General features: G+C 40.0%; 2 protein-coding genes and 1 long non-coding RNA gene across 11 annotated transcripts in view; 1 reads left to right on the plus strand and 2 right to left on the minus strand.

The window, feature by feature from the left end:
• The window catches only part of LARP1B (La ribonucleoprotein 1B), a 29,009-nt gene extending 27,254 nt beyond the window's left edge, over positions 1–1,755 (minus strand). The window contains exon 1 of one of the 2 annotated variants that reach the window (XM_032110520.1): positions 1,505–1,755. In XM_032110520.1, the coding sequence (XP_031966411.1) occupies positions 1,505–1,727 (223 nt within the window). In that variant the 5' untranslated portion in view covers positions 1,728–1,755. The remainder of the gene's footprint in view (positions 1–1,504) is intronic. The other variant, XM_032110519.1, reaches the window with a different exon arrangement.
• A 266-nt stretch (positions 1,756–2,021) lies between these two features.
• On the plus strand, positions 2,022–7,134 carry LOC116444105. 2 transcript variants are annotated; one of them, XR_004240209.1, is made up of 2 exons: positions 2,022–2,293; positions 3,754–7,134. It is a non-coding gene; the product is annotated as an uncharacterized LOC116444105 (long non-coding RNA). The 2 variants fall into 2 exon arrangements; XR_004240210.1 differs by having other exon boundaries at positions 2,022–2,146.
• On the minus strand, positions 4,866–25,216 carry ABHD18 (abhydrolase domain containing 18). Of its 7 annotated transcripts, none has more exons than XM_032109183.1 (14): positions 25,112–25,216; positions 22,897–23,051; positions 21,644–21,752; positions 18,978–19,062; positions 18,401–18,501; positions 16,662–16,740; positions 16,486–16,570; positions 15,944–15,971; positions 13,925–14,063; positions 12,070–12,159; positions 11,689–11,790; positions 10,417–10,795; positions 8,242–8,404; positions 4,866–7,628 (listed from the first exon to the last, which is right to left on the minus strand). In XM_032109183.1, the coding sequence occupies exons 3-14, from the start codon at positions 21,733–21,735 to the stop codon at positions 7,577–7,579; spliced, it is 1,395 nt and encodes a 464-aa protein (XP_031965074.1). In that variant the 5' UTR covers positions 21,736–21,752; positions 22,897–23,051; positions 25,112–25,216; the 3' UTR covers positions 4,866–7,576. The 7 variants fall into 7 exon arrangements, with proteins under 7 accessions (XP_031965074.1, XP_031965075.1, XP_031965079.1 ...); XM_032109184.1 differs by lacking the exon at positions 25,112–25,216 and adding an exon at positions 23,530–24,889 and having other exon boundaries at positions 7,525–7,628; XM_032109188.1 differs by lacking the exons at positions 22,897–23,051; positions 25,112–25,216 and having other exon boundaries at positions 7,525–7,628; positions 18,978–19,102; positions 21,644–21,737.
• Positions 25,217–25,308: the final 92 nt, after the last annotated feature.

Below are 25,308 nucleotides of genomic sequence, written 5' to 3' on the forward strand. Positions count from 1 at the left end.
CTGCCAGCAACACTGACTCCCTTATTTGCTCAGTTACACACCTGGCCACTGAAAATTATGTTCTAGTACAACTCCTCAGTTTAATTATTAATTCCATAAATGGTAAGCACAACTTCTTGCAGAAGAAAAACAATAAAAAGCTCTCCAAAATCATGAAATGAAGCAGACAACGTGCACAGTGTACGAATGCACTGCCTTCTGCCTCCTCCTTCTTTCGACAACTATTTGTGAGCTTTATCTTTGCTGGAAAAGCAAACCTTACAGAGGTGAAGCACAAGGTGCTAACGTGACAAAAGCAGTTTTCCCACTGCTTCTGATGCAGCACTGTTGTTATTATGCCACAGCAAGGCAAACGAGTGACAAGTCCCCTTTCATGCATGAAGCAGACCGCAAGCTACTGCCCAGCCAGCCGGACTGTGGAAGCTCGGCATAAATACGTACTTAGGAGCGCGTCAGTACACCTAAACAAAACAGTCTAGATAATAAAGATGGGTATATACGTTGCCAGAAGTTCTGCTGTTCAGCCAAGTAGAGATTTTGTGGTCTAGAATGTGGTCTCTGTTTGTATGACCTGGATACTTGAAACTGTAAATTATATATTTCTCTTTGTCAAGGAAGTACATGTTTAATTCAAGGATAAAAGTGACCGTGAGATCACAAAAAAGGTTTGTCAGGTGCCCTCGGGAGCAAGTGCTGAGATTGAAATTCTCGGGAAGCACTGGTTGAAGTATTTATTTTGAGGTCAGCAGTTTACTTGCAGCCAAGAACAATACTCCAAGAAGCTGCAAACTTCTAGGAACACTTTGCTAGCCTAAGCATAAAGGCTGGCAATTTCAAGTCAGGTCTTTGACGACCAGCTTTGTAAAGCCATATGCCTGTTCAGTCAGTATGGTGCCATAAAGCAGCTTTATCTTACATGTAGTGATTTAAGGCCAGGAAATTATTCCGTGGCTACTCTCGCTCCCATCTCCTCCGATGTAAACACACGGAATCCCAGCAGGGAGCAAACTGTCTGCTCTCGTAAGTGCTTAAAGCCTCCGCAACCCCATTCTAGAGACCGAACCCAGGTAACGGATCGTTCCGAGGGCCTTGCTACATAATTAGCCCAAAAAGAGCTGCGGCAAAGCGGCATTTCTGAAGGAGGCTAAACGAGACGAGTGGGTGAGCAGCCCTCTCTGCGAGCGCCAGGGGCCGGCCGGAGGTCACCGCCGGGCCGGGGTGGCCACTCGCAAGCCCCGGGACCTGCAGCCAGCCCGGCGCTCCTGTCCCCGGCCGTGTCCCCCGCCCCGAGCGCTCCCTCCTGTGCCCATGTATGTCAAACCCAGCGCGCCCGGCCCGGCTCCCGCCGCGCTGCGCACGGGCCCGGCTCCGCGGCCGCCGACAAACACGCGCTTTTCGTTCCTAAAAAAACCCCAACAAAACACAAAAAAAACCCCAACCAAAACCAAAACCAAAACCACCGCGATGCCATCGAGGCACCGTGCACACGCTCCCGGCCCCGCACCTGGTTCCTGCGGTCCGAGCCGCCCGTCCGGCCCCGCGGGCGGGGAAGGGCTGTCCCGCCGGGCTCTGCGCCGCGTCCACGCGTTCTCCTTGGGCGCCGGGGCTTCCCTGCTCCGGCCGCCCTCCTCCGCCACCTCCTCCCCGCGGGGCGAGCCGGACTCGGGCTGCCGGGGCTCCTGGGCCGCCCCCCAGCCCCGCCGCTCCGACACCTGCGCCGCGGACATGCCCGGCCGTGCGCCCGCCGGAGGGGCCGCAGCCGGGGCGGCCGAGGCGAGGAGCCCGCGGCGGGGGAAGGGGAACCCGCCTCCTCTCCTCGCCGCCCCGCCCCGGAGCCGCTGTCAGCGCCCCCCGGCCGGGCCGAACGCCGCCGGCTCCCTGCTGCCCTGCGGCCGCTCGCTGCCGCGGGGGGCGGCACACGGAGCGAGGCACAGGGACAGCGACCGCGACCCGCCGGGGCCGCCGCCGCCGCCTGCGGAGGGAACGCTGCCTCGGCCGGCCCGGCCCCGCCCGCGCGGGGGAGGGACCCGGGGCTCTCCCGTGCGCCGTGACCTCACGCGGCCGGGAGGCTTTCCAGGGCCTTTCGGACATTTCGGCTCTGCAGGCCTCGCCCGCACCTGCACGGCGAGATGAGGAGCTCGATATGGTGAGCGGGGGGATGAGCGCGTTTCGTTGGTGCGAAGGGGACTCCCCGGGGCACAGCCTCGAGAACGCGTTCAACAGGCGCATGAGAACATACTTGAGGTCCCAGCAGCGAGGGAATCCCGTATCATTTAAGCATTCCAACAGACAGGTACCTCTGCCATTACACCATCTCTCCTCTGCCTTTCTACTTTCTGCCAAAAATCCCCCAGAAAATCATCCCCCAGAAAATCATCCCCCAGAAAATCATCTCACAGTAGCACGTGCATTCATACCACGCTCACTGGTTATACCCACACTTCTGCCGCTGCATTATCCCACAAGCACTACGGTCACAGGATGAGGAAAGCCACCACAGTACGACATTAATCACCCCTTTCCCTCTTTGCCAGCTCCCAGTGCTCCCAGAATTCTCCTTGATTACACCTTTAGACACCTGCTCCTCCCCCATTTATTTCATTCATCTCTCAGCCATGTTTTACTCCCTTTCTTACAAGAGGTCTTCCAAAAAAGAATGCCAACACTTCTTGAATGAACTAAGCAAATTCCCAAATAGGCTTCTATAAAGCTAGTCAAATATGTTTGAAGTCATGTGACAAGTAACCAAATTTCCTGGGTTTTGCAGCAGTAAAAGATGTTCTGTTTGGGGTAATGTAATTCTCTGCTCTAATGAGATTGTGTGGAGTTTCACCCCTTCATCAGAAAAAAAATCCACCCAAAATCAACCAAGAACTAAACAAATGCCCACCACAGCTGACACTTCAGGCACTGAAACATTCTTAGGATTATTCTGGAGCTGTGTATCCAGCAGCAGACCTGATCACCTGGTGGAAGTCCAGGCCTACCTCAAAGCAAACCTCAGGTGCCTGCTGCTTTGTTCAAGATATTTGGAAATTAATGACCTGTTGTGGTAAAGGCTTGAAATTAAAACATCTAAAACAATTGTATGTGACAAGGAGCAAACCACATAGATACGTTAATGCGCATTCCTGTAATTGCAGATTTCAGCTCCAAACATTAGAGGAATTTTCACAGAGAAAAACATCAGTACCGCTTCTAAGCACTTTTTGTATAGAAAGTGACACATTTTCTTTCTTCCAAAATTTATATCAAGAGTAAAACAGGTGGAATGATTAGAATTACAGCAAATCTTCAAACACTTAGAAGCATTTTTCTTTGGTACCAAGAACTCAATTTGTTTCAGATTCTGTATGTTTACTAATCAAGGATGTGCTGATTGCATACATTCCTGAAAACAGGAGTATCAGTCACACTGTTTAAAATTATTTCCATGTCTTTTATTTGGTTTCCCAAACTCAGAAGTTAAGCAGAGGTTAGAGTGACATGAAAGTAAAAAGGCCCTACCTAAGTCACCGGTAATAAGGGGATTAACCTCTTGTTTCCTCTTTTTCCCATACAAGTGTTAGAAGACAAGGAAGCAGAGGAGTAGGCCAGCTGGGACTGCAAGAATACTACAGCACAGGAACCTAAACAAAGCAGGAAAAAAGCAGGGAACTAATTAAGGGCTAATTATGTGGGGGGCAAAAAAGCACTGAAGTTGATCCGTTACGTGGCACTTTAAAAGTTTTTGATACTTGTTTTGCTCTGTAGGATGGAGCTTCCTGCTGACTTTATTGGATGGACTGGGACTGAAGAGGATATAAAAAGTTGCTAAGACTCATCCTTCGCATTTCGTCCACTTGTATCCTCCTTATTACTTTCTAGCAGTGCAAGTCAGACTTCTTTGGCAAAATTCTCCTTCGGGAACACAGTTCTTAAAATGCTCATGTTTGGAAAAGGGGCTGATACACACCAAGTGAAACCAAGAGAATAACAGTTCTTATTTTCATTTTAATGCTCATGTTTTATCTTGTGTGGAAGCATCCAAGCGTACCAGGGAACACTGCAAATTCCAGGATTGCATGGAATAGCAGCATTTTACTCATATAGGGTAAAAATTCAGGAGGAATTACATGGCTACAGACCACCCCAAAGCTCCTTTCCATACCGTGTAACTTATCATTACAGCCAAGCTGGCAGAGAACCTGACAGTCTGAGATAAAGAAACTTCCCTGCCCAACCAACAGCAATTCAGATCAACATTTAAAAAACCCCAAAACAACACAAGACAGAAACAATTAAGATAAATAAAAAAATACCTGCTTCAAAATGTTAGCAGCTATCAAGCAAAAATAATATTCCGAGGATCCAAGGATTTTCACTTTTCTACTGTTTAGAGAGTATCTCTGTTACAGGCATTTGACATTCCAGTAAGAAGAAAAAGCAGCAAGACTCCATTCCTTCATATGTTGTTTTTCTGCAGACTTTCTAGAGTAATAGAACACAAGTGATCTCTCCCTGCTAAAAAAGAAATCCTGAGTGGTTCCTTTTGAGTTGTTTGGGAGTTGTTTGGCCTTGGGGAAAAAATTACAAAAAGCTCCACCTGACATTTATTAGATGTGTCCTGCACTGGAAAGTGTAAAACTGGAATCACAATGGTATCTTAATTAGCTGATACAAGCTTATTTTCTTGACTGCGTACTGCATGTAGGAAAACATCAAAGCAGCACCAGTGTTTGTTGTGTGAAGCTTTTATCACGTCCTGTAGATTACCCGCTCTCCTTGTGGTACAGCACTAGTAGGAACAGAAAGGATTACAGAATGACAGTGGGATGCATTTTGAAATCCTGTTAACAAGAGAGAAAAAACCCCTCACCCCTAAATGTTTTTAGGACTTTTATTGAAAAAATTTGAAACCAAAAAATTACCAAGGCCAGTCTTACAATAAATTTAAGACATACAGAATGGCTTACCTGCTACATGGAAGAAACCTTATTACAACATTTCTCTCATGCAACTCCTGGATTAAAACCACATTCTCATTTAACATCAAAATGGATTATTTATACTTTCTTAGGAGTTCACCTTAAAATATGATTTAAAAAGTCAATTTTCCAAGGGTTAAAAACATGTACACAGCACGATTCCCCCCTTCACAGACCAGCTCCCTTTGTCTGATAACTGGCAGAAATAGACCACTGAGCATGTTTTTCCTTTTTTTATTATTCTAACCTGAGAAATTTCTTAAATAATGCTTACTGGGCTTTCATATTTGGCAACACGACTTTAGTTACAGAGCAAAGTGTGATTCCTTTTTCTTGTCAGAAACCAGTCTTTCACTGCTTGTTCCAAAAGACACTCTCACAACCAGGAGGAGCATTTGTCCCAAAAGACACTCTCACAAGCAGGAGTGGCATTAGCCTAAACCTCCTTCTGTGCCCTTTTGGTAAGTTAAACCTTGTTAGTAATTCCATCAGGACACTAACCTCAGGATGCAGAGTTCCCATCAGTTGTGTAATTCTCAGTATTGTGCACTTTGAAAATATTTACTTTGGCATGTTATACTTTGTAGCATAGTTGATTTTTTTTGTGCTTACTCCCGGCCTTTACAAAATCTGTCTTTTCTCTCTTGCATTTATTCAAGCCCTTCCCCTTGCCACCAGTTATCTCCCTTTCTCATAGCTGCAACAGAACCAGGGCATAAAGCACACAATTACATTAAAATGTCAGAGCTACAAAAGCTGCTGCACAGCAGACAGTGCTCTTATAAAGCACTCTTAGTTGATGAATATGCTTGTAAACCCTGTGACTCTTTTAGTACACTATTCAAGACTTCAATTTTAAATCTGTAGGCTTACTAATATTTGATTTCAAACCCTCCAAATATTTGGTGTTCTACTCTACTCAAATGTGCTAGTCACTTCACACTTGCTCCCCATATATAAAACCAACACTGTCCAAAGAAATTATGAAAAACCACTTGAAAGAAGCAATTTAACTTCCGACTGATCAGAGCTTCTTCTGCATTTTCAGTAAATTTGTATGTTACATAATTTGGGTTATTCAGAATTGTTGCTCTTCAGTTTTATCTGAACACACCTGATTTTCAAATGAACCATAATTTCTTCACAGTTACTAGTCCTGTCTACCTGACTGAAATTCACTGAGCTTTGTTTGCTCCATACTCTGACTACTAAAAACCTTTACAGTAACCATGGAGATCAAAAGTGCTTGACTGGAAAGGTGCAGAAGTCACACATTCTGAGAAATGGCTGGATTTTTCTGTTCATTTTAGTGTAATCCTGGTCGTGCCTGTACTGAATACTGAAGTGTTTCAGTTTTCTACTTCTCTGCAAACTGGTTTTAAAAGAATGTTATAGGAGATTACCACAAAAAAAAGATGTGGAGAGATATCCACACAGTTGGTAAATGACAACCTTTTATTCTACTGCAATTTGTTGGCATTTTTGATCCCAAAAGAGGAAATAACAGACTTTGGACTTTCTTAAATGTGCTCAAAATCCAAATTTCTTTATTTTCCATCTAATTAAAAAAGACAAGTATTGAAAAATAAGGAGCAAACCTAACTGTTTCAGTAACCTTTAGTCTCACGTATCTTTTAAATTATACAGTGCAAGTGTATTTTGCATATCAGCGCTGAGTGCACTTTAGAAAGGACATCTGTTGAAGTATTTGCAACAGGTCTTTATAGCACCATATAATTGCTGTCGATTTAACTGCTTAGAATCAGCCAGTGCCTAGAAAGTAAAATGATGCCATTTCTATTTCATCTATCATTCCAAAAAAGAAAAGAAATCTGGAAGCTTATGTTATCCAACTGAATTATGTAAACAATTAAATACCAGACACTTGATTTTCACTTATTCCAGTTTTGTGAACCTGGTTGAAGATTTGCTACATGATCCTTCTGTAATGGCACAGTTCAATTCAGTGGCAGGAAAACTTCATGGATGTATTGAATGAAAACGTCTCTCTCTCACTTTTCCTTGAATTGGCAAAGTTTCTTTTTGCACGATTTGCACGATTTGGTGCTGAGCCTTCTGCCAGGGCTCATTTTCAATTCATAATTGACAAGAAAAGAAGTGACAAACACAAGAGGCTGAGTGCTGGCAAAGCCACAGTATAACACAATAGGAACAGCAAGGCCATGAGGAAGCCAGAGGTAACCGAGGTATCTGGAACAAACCAAAACTACACTAAACACAAGAGAGCAGCTTAGCCCCACAGCACATTTTACATTCTTCAGATACTTGACTGGTCTGTTTTCTACTGACACACAATTCAGAATTCATTCAGAATTGAAGGAATACACAATCTGATTAGACATGAAGTACACGAACCATTCATGCACCGACAAATGCTGCTGTTGGTTTTTCACAGGTAATGCTGAAGCAGCTGTGTCAGAATGGCACTGGGTTGAAATGAAAGCAATGCTGGTACTTTACCACTTCTGGTAATTGTTACCTACAACAGTCAGTGACCATCTGCTCAACACTACAAGAGGCTTGTTTTCCAAACATGAGTTCCAGTAAGCTGAATTACAAATGAGATCGGTCTGAATGCATTAGAAAGATCACATGGTGTATTTCTGGAGAAAGCGGTCGAACGCGTCGTAAATCGCTTGTCTGAAACAAGTAAAAGAGAAGAGAATTTGTACAATTTGGGAAAGGGCAGATATAAGTGGCATCCTTCCATACATTTACAAATATATTTACAAAGCTATCATCACAATTTATTTCCTTTATTTCTGGGATCTCTCACTTCAAACCAGTAATATATTGATGTTCCAGGAATGAGTGGGACTGTTTTCCAGCTTTGATGCAAGTGCAAATATAGATGGACTTGGAGTTTCTACTCAAACACATCAGAGACATGCATAACTTAAAATTTTTGAGCAACTATCATAAAAATAGGGCTGAGGTTTTAAATAGCAGTAAGCTAGTGGTTAGCATACATTGACCCAATAGAGTGCTATTCTTTTTTGTTGTTGCTTAGACTTCCTAAATGGTGTGTACAGTCTTCCTAAATCCTTATGTTTTAAAATTAGAAGCACAAATATTTAAAACTTTTGGAAAACTACAGAACTGCACTCATATAACTGATTTATGTAACTGTCTTTAGAAAATCAACACCTAATATTACTAAGGCACGAATTCATGCACATACTACTTATTTACAGTCAAGCTTTCATTTTAATTAAATCTAAAATTTAATTTTAAACTTTTCTGTCCACCTTACCTGAAGAGTCCTTGTTTGAAGAGGTAGGCACTGACATGACCTCCATCCAGATACCTGATTTCACACCCCGGCCAAATCTCTTGGAGGCTGCGCACCCCAGTGCGAGGAATGTACGCATCCTCCTTAGCTTGTACAACTATGATTAAACTTGGGTCAACTGGAACTAAAGGAAAAAAAGCAAAAGTGAATTTATCTGTGGTAAGAAGTAGAAACACAACAGCTGAGATTTCTGTTGTAAAAATGCTATTTTCACAAAAAATTAAATTATTCTAAGCTTTTTAATAAAAGTACATTTTCTAAAATCTCCAGCAGAATTTATCTGGTTTTTGATGTTACAGTAGTGAGGCCATCAGTGGAAAAACAAACTAACCCTTACCCTTCCCACCCCTAAAGCAGGAATTCCTCAAAGACTTGTGAAGTTGACAGAACTGTCTTTCCTCTTACCAACAAAACTCTATAGCATTCATGTCAGTTCTTTAAGATTCCTTTTTATCGGCAAAAAGAACTATGAAATTCAACAGTGTAGAAGTTTCATATATTTTTTTTCCCTCATGGAGGAAAAAAGACAACTTTTCATACAAGAGGTCAGAAAGTACAGCCTGCGTTCACTTTCTTTTCTGTTTCCTACATGGTTTACTTGCAACATAGAAATCCCAACATATTGTTACACATATTTATTACTCACAACCAGAATTGCACCAATCAGATTACTAACAGGAATAACACCAATATGATGTTGAGCAAAAATTACACCAAAATTATGTTGAACACAGAATATTTCTCTCTTCAAAAAGAAAATAAGTGATATGTTAAAGAGTGACCAGCCAAGATGTTTGGCAGTGGGGTGTCAGCAATAATTTAAACCCTTCCTTCTTTCATACTAAATCATGTATTGAGAATATGCAATGCTAAGATAAATCCTAGTCTTCCATTCAATTTTCCATGAAATTTGAGCATTAGGGAGATCTTCTGAAGCTTCTCTCTGGCCATACTGGCAGGGAATGCAAAGTCTCCCAGGGAATGACAAGACCTGGGAAACTACTGACACGGTGAAATTCATCACTTTGACAAGTGCATCAGGATCACAGATCCTCTTAAGTTCCAAGGTCAGTGCTTAGCTAAGTGATACCTGGATAAGTCTAGATAAACAAGAATATCTGCACTTAGAATAAAACTTACAGGGCTTTTTCTGTCTACTGAAATAACTTTGAAAGCTTTAAGGAAAGCACTTCACTGGTATTCGTCACAAAACATCTCTGGCTAGCAGTGAAAGAATCTACACTAGTGTAGGTTCCTTTTATTGTGTGTTTCCTTTTTGCTTAATTTTAACATTTATTTAAATTTAAACATTTGTACCAATGGAGTACTGAATGCCAGAATTAATAAATGAAGTGGCACAGGGGCCCAGTATCAGGAAAGTTTTGACATTAAAAGACAGCTCCGTCTGAAGTCAAAGCACGTTGTAGGAGATGCCTTTAGCAGGTACATGCACAGCCGGACCACGGACTGCCACAAAAGGAATTCCAAGCCCCCACTGCAGCAGAACCTTTTAAGGCGGCTCTAGGAAGCAATGACTTGTTTGCAGTGCTGGAAAGGATTTGTCCTGAATGCCAAGGAATGCTGGACTACAGCTCCCCCTATACGCTATGCCTGCCCTGGGAAACTCTCTTCACCAGCCAGCACCAGCTCAGAAGGACCCCCAAAATGTTTTTACTGGCAGTATCATTCAAGCTTGTTGCTCAGCTATGCAGGCTACTTTCTATCTGAAGTCAATATGAGATTTCTGCTTGAAAAACCTTATTAGCAGATTAATTAAGATTAATTACACTTAAGTATTATTCACATCACACAGGTGTTTTCTTCCTTTAGATAATACAAATATGCACTAACTCATATCTGAAAAGAGCTACAGCAAGGCAGAGGAGAAAAATGAGCAAAGATACTGAGAGGCAAATTTTTAATTCACTTTGTCATTAGCTGGCCATCAAGAAGGAACAGAAAAAACAATTAGGAAATGGAGTAGTAAATAGATGCTACAGAATAATGGTCACAATATTTCCGTATTTCAGCAAAGGTGCCACCAGGTTTGCACTTGGAGAATGAAGAAAATACCTTTCCCTCCACTGTATTTTGTTCAGCTTTCCAAAGTGCACATTGAAACAATGAGATACATACCTGGGAAGTTAGCTACATGGGTACATTCATCCATTACTCCCTTCATGAACATTAAGGATTCTCTCTGTAAAGTGTCGCTCCTTCTCCTTGTATTTATCCTGTGTCCTTGTGGACTGGTTAAGTTTTTATTGCTACTGCTACTGGTCGAAAAGGTTTGATTTATGCACTGCATTTTAGGAGCATCTTGTATTAAGAGTCTTTCTGAAGAGGCACTTAGAGCACTTCTGTTTGTGGTAAAGCTGTGAACGGCTTCCTTAGATACAGTGTCATTCAAGGACTCAAAGCTGAATATTCTGGAAGTCATGTCCATATCCGCCAGACTGTCCACACTGTCAGGGAAGTTTTTAACAAAGTCTTGTCCCATCTTGAAAGAATCTGTCTAAACAAAGACAACAGGACATTTATTAAGGGTTTCTCCCTTAGACCAGTTGGTTCATCTTATTTTTAAGATGAACTCATTATTAAAAAAAAAGAAAAATTAAAGACACAAACAGCACTGCTCACTTCTATTTTCAGCTTGCAGGTCACTCAGTTAAATCCTGATCATCATAACCTCTTGAAAATTTCATTCTACGTATCTGTCAGCTTAAAAAAATGCAGGAAGTTCTAATATATACAGTAGTTCGTGACATAAACAACTGTTTTTCTTTCTAAATTAAACTCTGAATTTATAATTACAGTAATTTAAGCTTAAATGACCTCATTATAATAATAGAAAAATAACACATCTGACCAGGTCGAATGTCAGGTTTAGAACTGAAAAATCAACTGTCTCTAAATACTAGGGAGACACAAGCTGAACAACCTGAAAAGTTTCTTTTCATTTTGTCTTCTCCATCAGTGTTGCTGGAGTGTATTTAACTTTAAAATGGCAAATACCCAGGAAACAACTATCTGCACCCCAGCTTCTCTTCTCCTGCTGTAAGGTATTAGAAAAAGAACTATCACAAGGCAAAGAATCTTAGGGGGGAAAAAAAGTTATTTATCAGAATTTTGACTGAATACATTTTATGTTGCAGATTACACTAAGTGTGATCAAAGGGAAAACTTGTAGCAAGGGCTACGCTTAACACTCATTATACAACCAAAATATTAGGTTTGTTTCTCAGGTTTTTCCTTCAAAGACCAAATTTATCAAAGCATAAAGAAACAACATGCCAGTATGTTCTAGCTAACAATTGTCTACTTTAAGTGAAAGTAAAAAGAAGTTACAATATTTGCTAGATTGGCACATGCAAATATTAGCAGATAGGGAAAACAGACCATACTTACTCCACAATATTCAAGCATTTGAATGATTTCTTCTTCGTACACAGCTTGTGTAAAATACTGTTTCTCCAGCTCTCTCCAGTTCACTGCCTTGCTTAGCACACCCTGAGATGATAAATAAAAGCATTCAGTACACAAGCAAAACCCAGAGGTCATTCTAAAATAATGATACATGCAGGAAATTGACCTGTTCCTCTCCTGATTTTTTCAGTAGAATTCTGTTCCCAGACTGCCCTCAGAATTATTGCAATCGAAGCATAAGCACTTTATAACACAGGCCATGGAATCCCACCTCCCTTGTGGCCAGCCCAAATCTTTTATCTTACATTTCTGATTACGATCTAATATACTAACAAAAAATGCATTTTGTAATTTGTTAATTACCGTAGTGAAGACTGCCGAGGCTGTTGACCAGGAAAGACATGGAATCAAAGGCAATGGTTTAGGCCAGTTTGTCACTGCCAGTGAAGCCATCTAGAATCAAAGGCACTTATTACACATTTTAATATTGAATTCCCAATATGGTAAAAAAGGACTCTCTCATCTTCAATTTCTTTGTTTATATGGTATTTATGAAACACATGATGCCAGAGAGTTAAGGATTGTGGCAGGTGGATATGCTTTCACCTATTTGGAAGTTACTATCCATTCTCCAGTGATTTTTTTAAAAACAAACGTTGCTCTGGAAAGGACTCATTTCAAGGCTGAATTGGATTTGGTTGTAAGAGTTCCCAATGGAATATTTACTAACTATTCCATTAATTATAATTATAATTAATTATAATTATATTTGTAATTATATTAATTATCATTATAATTACAAAAACTAATACAAGCTATTAGTTCTTTAAAACTATAAAAAACTTCTATGAAGCTTTTCACCAAGCTCTTGCAAGTTTATTTCAAGGCAAAACAAAGGCAATCTATGAGCAGTACTATTTAAATTCTGTACTTTTAAACTTTGTGTACTGGAAACAAAATCTGAAGGAGAAGTAATTCAACATGTTAAGTGCACTCTTTTTCTGTCCTTTAAGTTTGAATCATTACTTTTGCATCAGTTCTCAGAACATATTTTTGTGACTATTCTGTTTATACCAGAAAAAAACAGGGCAAGAAAGTTCAATGTACAGAAGTTCCCTATATGGTATGTTCTTTACAAGTTTTATTCTATTAATACAAAACACCTCATGCCTGTTCTAGATGTTCTAATAACTGGATTTATGCAATTGAACTATAATTCTATTCTAACTATTTTTTATTAATAAAAAGTTACAAGAACACCACACATCTCTGTTCTGATTCTCTCCAGTAGTAGAACTCTCTCCCCTTTAGTAGAACTGAATCAATGTGTACAACCTTCCATTGTAAAACACATTCTATAGAGGATCAACATCAAATATTATTTATTTCACAGCAGTTGCTGACTCAGCAGGGTGATGTTGATGGAAATCAAAGGTACTTTGTAGATTTATGACATTTAGAGTTATAAAACTGTGCTCTAGGGGAGTATTTTCCTTTCAGTAAACACTACCATTGCCAACATTATTTACTGAGCTCCTAACAACAAAGAAATAAAGGTATTGCACCTGTGTCTCACAGACCCATGCTAATCTGCAGAGACACGAGCAATAACATTTTGACTGTGTATTAGTCTTTCAAGCACCTTAGTGATACACTGCTGGTTTAGTTTGAATATGCACAGATTCACACAGAAAATGTTAGCCACCTCACCACAGAAACCTCTGATCAGTACCAATGATCAGGGGAAAAAAAGAGATGAGTTGAGAACAGAACTGACACCAAAAGTCACCTCAATTACAACCTGCCTAGAAAGAGGGGGTATTTCACACAGTGCATTAAAACACAAAGGTTTAAGCAAGAAGAAAGGAGGAAAAGAGGGAGAATCAGCAATCGATCAGTGCAGACTTTCTTTCAGCAAACATTGCTGCCACCCCTCCTTGTGGAAAAAAAAACAATTATGTGAGAAGTTTATATTCTTATTAAGCCTGCTGGGAGATGGCTGACAAAGGGCTCTATGGTTTGTCAGTACATATTAAGGATTCTACTAATTCAGCACCACGGAACATGAGAATTGCCAACAATTTGTTTCTCATGACTCTAAGTGCTTATTTTAAAGTACTTCTGAGATCAACACTGTAAAACAAATTATTCCCGTATGCTACATGATCAAATGAGAAGTTAAAACAAAAGTTACTGAACAGGAGATATAAAAGCTTACATGTCCTCCCATGGATATTCCAGTCATCCCTAGTGGTCCATAGCCTTCTCTCTCTAGCCAGTGCAAAAGAGCTGCCGATTCTAGAATTAGAGCTCCTCCCATCACAAACAGGTCCGAGACATTTTTTAAACATGACCGTCTTTTCTCCCCAGAAAAGGAAAATAGAGGGTTTATTTTCTAAGATTAGACTCTGACAGTTCTTATCAATATATACATACTTTTATACACAGCTTAATCACAATCCCAGAGAATTTTGGAGCTGAAATCCTGTTGATTCAACAGGAGGAAAAAGCAAGCCCAGATTTTCTGGCACTTGTAATTTTTCACCCAAATGAGGACTAGGAATAGACACCTGGTTTTAATGTAATATCACTGACAATTTGGTCTTTTGGAAACAGTTATTACCAACACTAGCATCTCATTAGTAGTAATATTCTGTCCTGTGAAGTTGTCACAGACATTTTAGAAATAGAATCAAAGTGCTAAAGTCCTAGGCATACACTATCTTGTTTGCAGAAACAACTTTTTTTTTTCTTATTTACCTGTTTTACATCATTGAAAAATTGCACACAACATTTGAAGAGCAATCAGTATGTCAGCTTTGGAAGCACTCATCAGTGTCACTGTAAGACTGAAACTGTAAAGTGGGAAGTTTGTCACGGTGCTGAGAAATTCAGGCAGTGTACTGCAAAGCATTAAAACAGAAGACACACAAAAAAGTAGAAATCTATCTGGCTGAGCCATCAGAAGGACTCTAAAAATAATAGACCTCTAACTTGGGGAGGGGCACTGAGTATTTTCAGTACCACAGCCAGGTTACAAAGGGCTGCTGGCCTCCCCTGCCAGCATGCCACCATCACATTTGCGACACTCTGAAGCACAAGGACAAAGCTCACTGTGAAGTCACACAGAAATGAACATAGCTGCTGCAGAGCAGCATTTACAGCCTAATGCAACTCTTTCCTACAGCTTTATGAGATTCCTCTGCAGCTGCTGTATTTACTGAACACTGTCACCAGCATATTAACTACAACCGCTGGTGCTGTGTAACCCTGTATTGGAGAGCGACAATTACCTGATGGGGTATTAGACTGAGCACCCCCCCTTGAAACAATCCTTCTCTACATGATACGTGACCTACTAAAGCTGACACACTGGACAACTGAGAACAGAGTTATTTAATCCATTCTTCTGCATCAGATCACCCATAACTGGAAATAAACCTACCAATGGATGTATTCCAGCGCACGCTTTCTCCTGTCACTTTCCTATAATCTTACATAAATCACCTTCCCTGTGTCTTCCAGTCTTTTTAAATGTCCAAGTTAGGATTAAAAAGGATTAAAACACCAACTCATATTTGGACTTTCAGAAATATTGGGAGACTAAAAGCACAGCTTTGCCTCAGACACATATCCAGTTGAATTCTGATAATACTTCTGTGGTTTGGAAAATGTAAAAAGTAAAAAACCAAGACTTCCTAATTAGGCTTCTAAATTCACATTTAAGAAATGATTGAAGGAATAAATCCTATAAAACACTGAATATTGCATAGCCTCCACTGACTAAAAACTGACCAACGCTAGATTTATTTGTACGTCTATAAATCCTTAAAAGGTCTTGGAAAAGCAAAATCCTAGCAATTATAATGGAAATACACTATCAGACCAAAGAATATTCACAGCTGACTGAAATATGACAGCAGCACTTGTACATGTGCAGCTGTGAGTCAGGAAAATAAAATGGCCCTGACTTGTACTCACACAAGATGTTTGCATGTCACTTCATACTGCAAGTCCATCTTGTGCAAACTTTCCTGATCCCTGAGATCACCTAACACAACTCCAAAGCAGTTTAGTAAAGAGCAGACAATTTCACATTAGCACGTTACAAATGGTTTGTAGAATGTTTTTTTCTTAATAAGCTATCCACGTTTTGATAACTTTTGGCTCAAAAGAGAAAAAAAGAAAAGCAGTATTTTAAAAAGACAGTATCCATAAATGCAACAGAAATACTTACAACTGATCCTTAGGTTTCCTACAGCCATGTAAAAGACCCCAGTTAAAGAAAGTAAAAAAGGCTTTATCAAAACTGGTCATTGAAACAAAAAAAAAAAAAGATAAAATAAATAATATACATAAATAGCAAATTAATTGAAATTTGGAACTTAAATTCCCAATGTTTTACTGTCACTAAATCAAATCCAATCTGCCTTGATGATGTAGTTTGCAACATTTTATCGTTGTCAGATATATGGGTAGGAAAAAGTGTAACCCAAGATCCTATTTAATGAAACAGAATAATAGTGTTATACAAGATGACAGAACAGAACTTAACTGTTTAAAAAAAACCAAACAAACCACATATTAAGTGGTAATAGTAAGTTTCTCAAAATTTACCTGAGGTACCACAGAACTGTGTTTCATGTAATGGTCATAACTTTCTTTGCTTCTACCCCCTGGGAATGGATCCAAAAAGTAGGTATTTTATGAGTGTGGTAACTCTTCTGCCTTCCAGAGAGGACATTAGGAATAACTACCGTGTTTTCCACAAAAGGATATAGTAAGGATTTTCTAGCAACAGGGAAGCCATACAGGCTTCTTTAATCATTGGCCGTGCCATTAATGTGCGTCTCCTCCAGAAGTGCTAAAGACAAGACGCACAAACAATACAGGTAAGACAAAATTTGACAATTTAATTTCTCAATAACAACCAATTTTACATTTTATACACTCACATGATCTCCAGTGCCTGCTAAATGAATGCACACAGGTCTGTGCTTGCTATTCCATCTTCTGGGTATGATGAACTGAAATCTGTGAGAAATGAACGCCTATTTTAGCAGAGTAAGCATTTCTACTTACAAGCTGCATCAAGAGAAATTAATAAAAAAAACCAAAAACAAACCAACATAATAAAGTATTTGTAACCCAAGCAGGCAAACTGCCAGCAATTCAGCAACATCATTTTTCATGAACACGTTCAGCAAACAAAGGAATCTGAAAGTAGGACAGAAGAAAGGCCAAACAAGAAAAGGAGCTAAGATGAAAGACCATGTTCCTAAAAAAGACTACTACCTCATCATCACAATTTAAACTTTGCAGAGTGGAGAAATGCAACTTCAGATAAAGAGCAGCCTAAACAAGCATGTCCAGCTGTCCTAGGCATCATTGCTATTTTTCTCCTGAAGGCACAACAGCTGAAATTGAAGATTAAGATGAGCAATAAATTAAAAAAAAAAATCAAAAACCCAACATACAAACCATGAAATTATTCTATATACCCAACATCAATCAATTAATGTCTTCTGCTGCTACTTATTCATAGTCTGAACTACTGAAAAAAAAAATCCCTTCTGAGACGCCACTATTCCCCACAAGATGGAGCACTGTTACCTACAACAGTGTTGTTACACTTCATTCGTACCATCTTAAGGGAAATTTGTACAGCTTTTCAAAACTGTCACAATACTGGCCAAAGCAACAATATCGTAACTTGGCTACAAAGCACAAGAGAACACAGATAAGGAAACAACGACCATATTGTATTTTCCAATATGGTATTAATTAGTTTGATAATGTTAACAGACAGTCAGAGGCAAGGTGGAATAGAACTGATTCCTTGACTACCAACCTTTTGTCTCACATTCCTTAATGTTACATGCTTAAGCACACATATAAAAACACCAACCAGTATTACTGACAAGATTTACAACGTCAGTATCAATGTGAGCTGACAAACTTTTATGTTTATGTTATTAAACATTTAATGAAGTCTAGGAAGAAAAATTCATCATGACAGTTCAGCTCAAAACTAAAAGCAAACAGAAATTATGCTCCCTTTGCAAACCCACTCCTCATCTGCAAAGCATTGTTAGTGTGAAACCAGCACTGTCAGGGAGCCTCCAGCCTTCTGTGAGAACGCTTTTTTTTCATTTTTTTTACCAAGAAAGAAATGCACCAGATTCTCTTGCTACAATTAAATGAGCTTGCTACTTCGTCACACATACAACATTTTTTGTATTCAATGTAAATGGAAAGCTGGAATGTCTCCTTCAAATACAATATAATATACTTTGATATAAACAGCTTCTCCTGCTACATACAAAACAATAACTACTGTTCTTCTTTTCCAGCATCCCCCTCATTTGGAAAAAAACAAACCCAGGGTATTCCACAGCTTTGTGCAATATTATTTCTGCGCACACACACACAAAAAAAAAAAAAAAAAAAAAAAAAAAGTCATACTTGCTAGTGGATTTTTTAAATACATAGATTGAACTATCACATGAATAAGATTTGTTTTCACATTTAAAAACAAATCTATTTTAACACATTAGTCCAAAATACCCCCAGTTTGAAATAATTTACAGATAGTTTGCTTTACAATCAATTAGTTGCACAATAAAATTACTTACAAACCATTATTACTCTGCAGCACTAATTCCAGCAAGAAATACCTCTTGGTTTCTCTTACCTTGCTACAAGAGATTCGACTGGCAGGATACCTGGGACACAATGAGCCAAGGGGGAAATGAAGTGCCCCTCGAGGATTTTACAGTCAGATTGCCCCTCAACCTGCAGAGAGAATGGGACAATAGCAATAAATGTTATGTCAGTCTTTAACTTGCTCTGAAAGCAAATCTCTTAAAGTAGAATTTGTTGTAGGATAAAAACTTGCTTAAAAAAACCCAGAGCAGAGGCCTACTCCTCAAATATAGAGATACACGTTATCAACACAGTCAAAACATTTGTTTCCAGCTTTGCTTTTATTAAATAAACTTTTACAGGAATCAAAGAAAGGTGTAATGCTGTCCCATTTTAAATACATTTGATAACACATAATAAGTTTTGAACACTTTCTGAGTTTTAATATTTGACATCTCACTCCCCAACTATTGTACTACTGGGAAAAAAAGAAACAACAGTATCTGTACAGCCACTTCTTTAGTCTCTGTTTCCTTCCATTCTCTGCTAGAAGCTATAAAAGTACCTTTATATAGCATTAGGAAAATAAATGTAGTTAAATCACGTCATCTCTTGCTTTTAAGTACCTTGTCAATGAACACTGGGTAATCTTTCGAAACCAGCGTCTGGCACTTTTCCCTGTTTCCAATAATCTTTCTGAATTCAAATATTCTGTTGAAAGGAAACAAGTAGAGAAGATTCAACTTTTAATCTAAAAAAAAGAAGAGACATATTTATATAAAATTTCAGGAGCTAAAGTAAGCCACAAACAAATAAAAGTCATGAAGCCAGCTTTCCATTCACAGATTAATCAGGCCAGCATAGGGTAGGTAGCTACCATAGGATGCTTTTAAGTTAAAAAAAATGGGCTCAGATATCTTGCTGGGGAACAGAAGGCTAAGGGGCAAATCTGATTGCTTTCTTCTGCTACTTAAATGGGCTGCAGAGTCACACAAAGAAAATGAAACAAAACTCTTCTCAGAGGACAAGATTACTGAAGGACATGAATACTGCAGAGGCAATGGCTGTGTGTTGCAGTGTAAGAAATCCCTACTGGAGCAAAGTGAAAGATTGCTTTCACAGTTAAGCACATGGAAAAATAGCCCAGAGAAACTATAATTGATCTTCATCCTCAAGGGCCTTTCAAATGAATGAATGGCCAAGTGACTTGAAGAAATAAGTCAGCTTTGTTTTGAACAGGGATTTTGACTTGATGCCCTCAAATTTGCCCTCTCAACCTTAAATACTCTATGCTAAGAATAACTTGCTCATTCTTATGGTCATAAATACACACGTTACCTGACCAGCTAGAAGAGTTTTGATTGACAAGGAATGACTTGTTCACCTCCCGAACACCACAGAAAAGCCACAGAATGGAAAGGAAATCCAGTTTATCACCACATAAAAAATAGCTCTACTTTATAACCTTTGCTTTTCTTATACAGAACAGCAAGTGCATTAAGTATTTCTGAGAAAGTAAGGGTTAAGAGGTGAGAGTGGAGGGTATGCTCAATGAAGAGATGTTTTGTTTGACAATAAATCTTCTAAAAATACTGCATTTATGTCTTGTTTCTATAGTTAGGTGGATAGTGAAGGCTAAATCTTGCCTCTGCTGAGGAATTTCAACCCTTGCTAATGAGTTGAGGACAAAGAGCTAGGATATTAACATTCATCACATCAAGGGTGTGCACATAAAATTTCAGATTACACCTAGGCAGAGCAGTCAGTCATTCAATCTCAGTTAATGCTTGAAGTATAAAAAATTTAATAATAACTTAATAACGGAGCTTCACAGTGATGAGTTAACAAACAGAAATAAAAGCCCTCCTCCCACAAGCCAGCGTGAGGGGTCAGGAGGAGCTGGTATTCTTCCTTCTTCATCGAGGTGAAGCCAGGCTGCTAGGGAACAGCTCATCTTCCCAGTCAGGGGCAACACATAGAGGAAAACTTTCTTTTCCTTTTCACACCAGCAAGCTTGCCTCCTGCTTCCCCCACCACTTGTGATCTGGTGGGAGAGGTTTTTCCCCTGAATGAAGGAGGAGCTGTAGCTGCTATCACCATTAGCACCAGCAACACTCCCTTATTGCCATTTGGTGTGGGTGTGATCACCCTCCAGAGCCCAGTTTACCCTTGCACTGGTGAACAGCAGCATCAGTCAGAGGCTCCCCCGTACAGAGACACCACTTGTACTGGAGGGAGGTGGAGATGGGGCAGGGAAACTTCACCATGTCTCACCAAGAGCCCAAAAGTTTTTAAGAGAGAAGGTTTTGAAAACATTAAAATATCCCATTTTGGATACACAGATGGAACAGAATACAGAAATGCTGCAACCAAAACAAACCCCACTATTTTTGGTTATTCCAACCAAAGCCAGCATTCTCATTTTGCAGGACAGTCGGCTACTTAAGAGAAAAATCAACTGAAGACAGACACACGAAGCAATCCAAGTGCCATTTCCAGATCACATCTTTCACGTGGACTTAAAAAACAAGCTCCCATAAAACTCCACTGCTATCCAGTGCACAAAATTTTATTTCAGTAGTTTTCAAAGTTTTCTTTATTGACTTTCATATACATAAGAGTGAGCTTAATAAATGCAGATTTATCATTTCCTATTTAAATACTGCACAATGCAGAATATATATATATTGTCACTTCATTTTTAAATTTAAGAAATAAAAGTGCTCAACTTCCAGGTGTTAATCTCAATAGTAATTAACAAAAATAATCAAATGCTTAAAAATTAAGAGGTACTTCCAATTTTTTCTTATTTTCAAGACATCTAGAAGGAAAGAGTTTACTACTTTGGGCTGTGAGAGAAACTTCTGATTAAATCTTACACTTTTAAAACTAATTAGCAAGTTACAGAGAGATAGCAAGAGCCACTTTAATGTTAAACAGAAACAATTCTTCTGCAGAAATTCATCAAGTGTTGTTTTTAGAAAACACTTCCAGAGATGCTGTTTGAAGTATGTCATCATATAAACATAAGTGAAAAATATAGTTCGACACACAGACATTCTCTCAAGAAGAGCCTCTTTAAACAGGAAAAAAATTGCAAATGCTTTTAAGGCTCCTCTTAAATCCAGTTACTTCCTTGGTATAGAAACACATGATTTCCTGAACAAAACCAACTTAAACACTTCTGGTATTTTAAGTACAGGATAGCAATTACTGTTGCTACTTCAAGGTTTGGGGTTTTTTTTCTTTTAATGTAAGATATTGTTAATGCCATTACTTTTTAACAAGTCACCTTTTCAGATCCTCTGGCTTTCCCCATCCTCTGATGAAAAGTTTAGTGAGGAGAAGCTTTCGGTACAAGACATCTAATTTACTTACACCCATTAGCAGCACACTGTCATCTGTGAAAAAGAAGAGGTAAAAACAAGGCAATTAAAGGGGTTGTCAACATGAGTGGCAAACTCATTGATTGTAACACAAAGTAGTTTCTTATTCTGGTTTCTGAATTAAGGAAAAGCCACCTAATGTATTCCAAGAAAGTTAACCTTGATATTCAGGTCAACTCTTTTTGTTTTGAAGAAAATATAAAGGCAGTTTATACAACCTGTAGGAATTTAAAAAGCTAATTATAACCAGATATTCATTACACCACTGATGACAAGCTGACGGAAGAGGCACATCAGGTCACAGAACTGCATCTCTAACCAGTCCTAACTGTACTTTACCCGAAGTGATAAAACAAAGAGTGGCACTGATCTCTGTCCTCTCAATAGAGGTACGATGGCAAAACTTTTCAGTCAGTGTGGGCTGTCATAAACACATCTCAGAATGGAAGCTTGAAACAATGTTTGGGTTTGAACAAGTAGAAGACTTCATCTCTTCATCTTCTTAATGGAAAGAAGGAGAGAGAGAAAGGAGAGAGAGAGAAAGAAGGAGAGAGACAGAAAGAAAAAAAAGGAGAGAGAGAGAAAAAAAGGAGAGAGAGAGAAAAAAAAGGAGAGAGAGAGAAAAAAAAGGAGAGAGAGAGAAAAAAAAGGAGAGAGAGAGAAAAAAAAGGAGAGAGAGAGGAAAGAAAAAGGAGAGAGAGAGGAAAGAAAAAGGAGAGAGAGAGGAAAGAAAAAGGAGAGAGAGAGGAAAGAAAAAGGAGAGAGAGAGGAAAGAAAAAGGAGAGAGAGAGGAAAGAAAAAGGAGAGAGAGAGGAAAGAAAAAGGAGAGAGAGAGGAAAGAAAAAGGAGAGAGAGAGGAAAGAAAAAGGAGAGAGAGAGGAAAGAAAAAGGAGAGAGAAAATGTAGTTCCAGGCACTGGTTTTGCCTTCATTGGTGTTTTAAACACATATCCTAATCCTTATTTTATCCATTCCGTTCAGATTTTGCCATTTCTTACGGTTTTCAAAGCAATGCTCCTCCGACTCCTTTCTGGGAAGAAATCACACTCTCAAAACCCTTGCCAGGATCATTTCTCTTTCAACAAATACACCAGCTCAAGTAGAGTTGAATCTAACAAGACTTTAGGCAAGCTGAGTATTATTTTCAAAGCAACACTTACTGAAGTGAACAGGGAGCCACTGCTGAGCTCTTCCAATGAGGAAGGAAAAAATAAAAAAACCAAACACTACTAAAAAGGAGAATTTAAGTCTGGTTTCTTGGTCAGCAGCATACAGGTTACTCAATTAAAAATAAAGGTCCAGGATCCGTGTACACCTAAGAAAACAACAGATTTAATAATCAAAGGCTTGGTTAGTAAGTTCATTTCAGGCATTTTCTCATATTTCCCTCCATACTAAATGTACTCAATCTCATCACACTCCAAAATAGTGTGATTTAATCTATGGGGTTTTTAAAATTTTATTTTCATCCAAAAGCATTTATTCTGCCATACTCCAATATGGCCATTTTTAAAAATAAACTTGTTTGACTATAACAAGTTAAAATTGTGGTCAGATAAACAAAAACATTCCTCTGCACTTCTAGAAAGCCAATATTTAAGAATTGATATACAGAAAAAAGGAGAACTCTTTAACACCTAGAATAAATTACTATCAAAACAGAAATTATAGACAATTTAAGGTACTCAAATACTAGAACAAGCATCCTAGAAAGCCACAATGGCCCCAGGATTGTTCAATCATTACAGGGTAAAAATAAATACATGAAATGAGCAGAAAGTCATAGTGGGCACCTTTTGTTTTAAAAACATGAAGATGTAGATTTTGCTTGGAGTCCAAAGTCTGGCCTGACAAGCTCTCTGCTGCACCAAGAATGTGCCAAAACATCTTTCTAGGCAAGTACATTATATTTAAATGTAATATTGATTGAGGCAAAAGTATTGTCTCATTGTCTCTTCTGCTTCATTGATGGAGTGGAGACTCTGAAGTAACTCGGGATATTTCAATTAATCAGAATCAAGATAAAAGCATTACTGGAAAAAGTACAGGAAACACTAAAACAAGCAAAAAAGATATTCCTAGTATGTGAAGTATGCTGCATAGAACTTCTCAGAAATATCACTGAGATAAAAAATTTGGGAGGATGGTCGCTATTGTATCTCTGTAACAAAAGGGCAGGACATGCTTCAGTCACTGCCCATCCATGCCTACATGGAAAGACAATTACAAACACTTTTACTGCCAGGAAAGGCAAATCCAACTCCTGGAGACTGAAGTTTTATAACGTCACATTAACGGGAGTATTTCAGCAGTGAGGATTCGAAACGAAAATGAAAGAATCAGCAAAGGCCATTTCAGAATGAGACTTGATTTCTGCCACTAGACAGTACACGTGCCACATCCCAATCCCTCTGTGAGACAGGTCAGCTGGAAGCAGTGACCTGATAAAAATGCTGTGGAGTTGTGTGGCCCAAGAGCCAGGATCTGTGTTATGAATCTTGAATGAATATATTGTTAACACGGAAAGCTTTACATAATCTTGAGCTGTGAATGGAAACTGCATTCTGATACAAAAGCACACTAAGAAGAAACATAGAAACAGACACGAAAATTCATCCAAAAATCCAACACATAAAAGATCAGCTATTACTTTTTATCCAGTGCAAATAGCTTCAGTTACAAGAAAAACACCCCTGGAAATTACACGAGGACTTCACTCAAAGCCCACAGTGTAGTTTCTATTCTATACATGGATGTGAAAAAGCTCCCACCCAGCAGCCAACCTGAAAAAACCACGGAGGCTCTGTTTTAGAAGGCGGAGTTGCCAACTTCCCTACCCTCCCTCTCTGTTTAAAAAAATCTCTCTTACAATTAACGCCACGTCCTTTTCTCATAGAAGAAATGACTGCTTAAAAATCAAAGAAATCACGAAAAATTCAAGTCAAGGCAGACACAAGCCCCACAATAACTCCACACAACGGGACGGACACGATGAAGCCTGGGGATAAAAACCGGGGCCTAAAGCAGGGTGCGAGCAGCTCCCTGCAAGCCTGACCCGAGCACTCAAAGGGGGCAGGCGGGACCCCCGATCCCAAATCTCTGCAATTCCCCCGTCCAAGCCCGCCCGCGCGGGGCCGGAGCTGCCGCAGCGCCCGCGGGAAGGTGCGGCGTAAGGCAGGACACGGACACGGCGGCCCCTCCGCCCCCCTCAGCTACCCCCGCGCCCCGAGCCCGCCCCCGGGGCCGGGCAATGCCGTGAGGGGGGAGCGGCGGCAGCTCCTGCCCTCAGCGGGAGCCGCTCTGGCACCGCTCCCTGGGCGGGCGGCACGGCGACCCCCAGCGCGGCCCGGCCCGCGAAGGTCACTTGCTGCTCACCCGAAGCGCTGCCGGTGCTGAGGCACCACATGGGAGGGCGGGAGCGGGAAGCGGAGGAAGAAGAGGAGGAGGAGGAGGGAGGGCGGGCGAAGGGCGGGACGGGACGGACAGGACGGGACGGGACGGGCGGGACGGGACGGGACGCGCCTCACGCGCGTGGGCCTGGCGAGCGCGCGTGCGCGCGCGGGCACTCAGGC

This window comes from Corvus moneduloides, chromosome 5 (genome assembly GCF_009650955.1).
Source record: "Corvus moneduloides isolate bCorMon1 chromosome 5, bCorMon1.pri, whole genome shotgun sequence".
NCBI lineage: Eukaryota > Metazoa > Chordata > Aves > Passeriformes > Corvidae > Corvus > Corvus moneduloides.

What these genes read in the sequence shown, in the direction of transcription:
- ABHD18 (XM_032109183.1), bottom strand. Translation starts at nt 21,735, where the DNA reads ATGGGTGTAAGTAAATTAGATGTCTTGTACCGAAAGCTTCTCCTCACT. An exon ending in AAGCCAGAGGATCTGAAAAG is followed by an intron (nt 19,063 to 21,643) that starts GTGACTTGTTAA and finishes TCCTTTCAACAG; the next exon opens with AATATTTGAATTCAGAAAGA. An exon ending in CCATGTAGCTAACTTCCCAG is followed by an intron (nt 8,405 to 10,416) that starts GTATGTATCTCA and finishes TTTTTCCTTTAG; the next exon opens with TTCCAGTTGACCCAAGTTTA.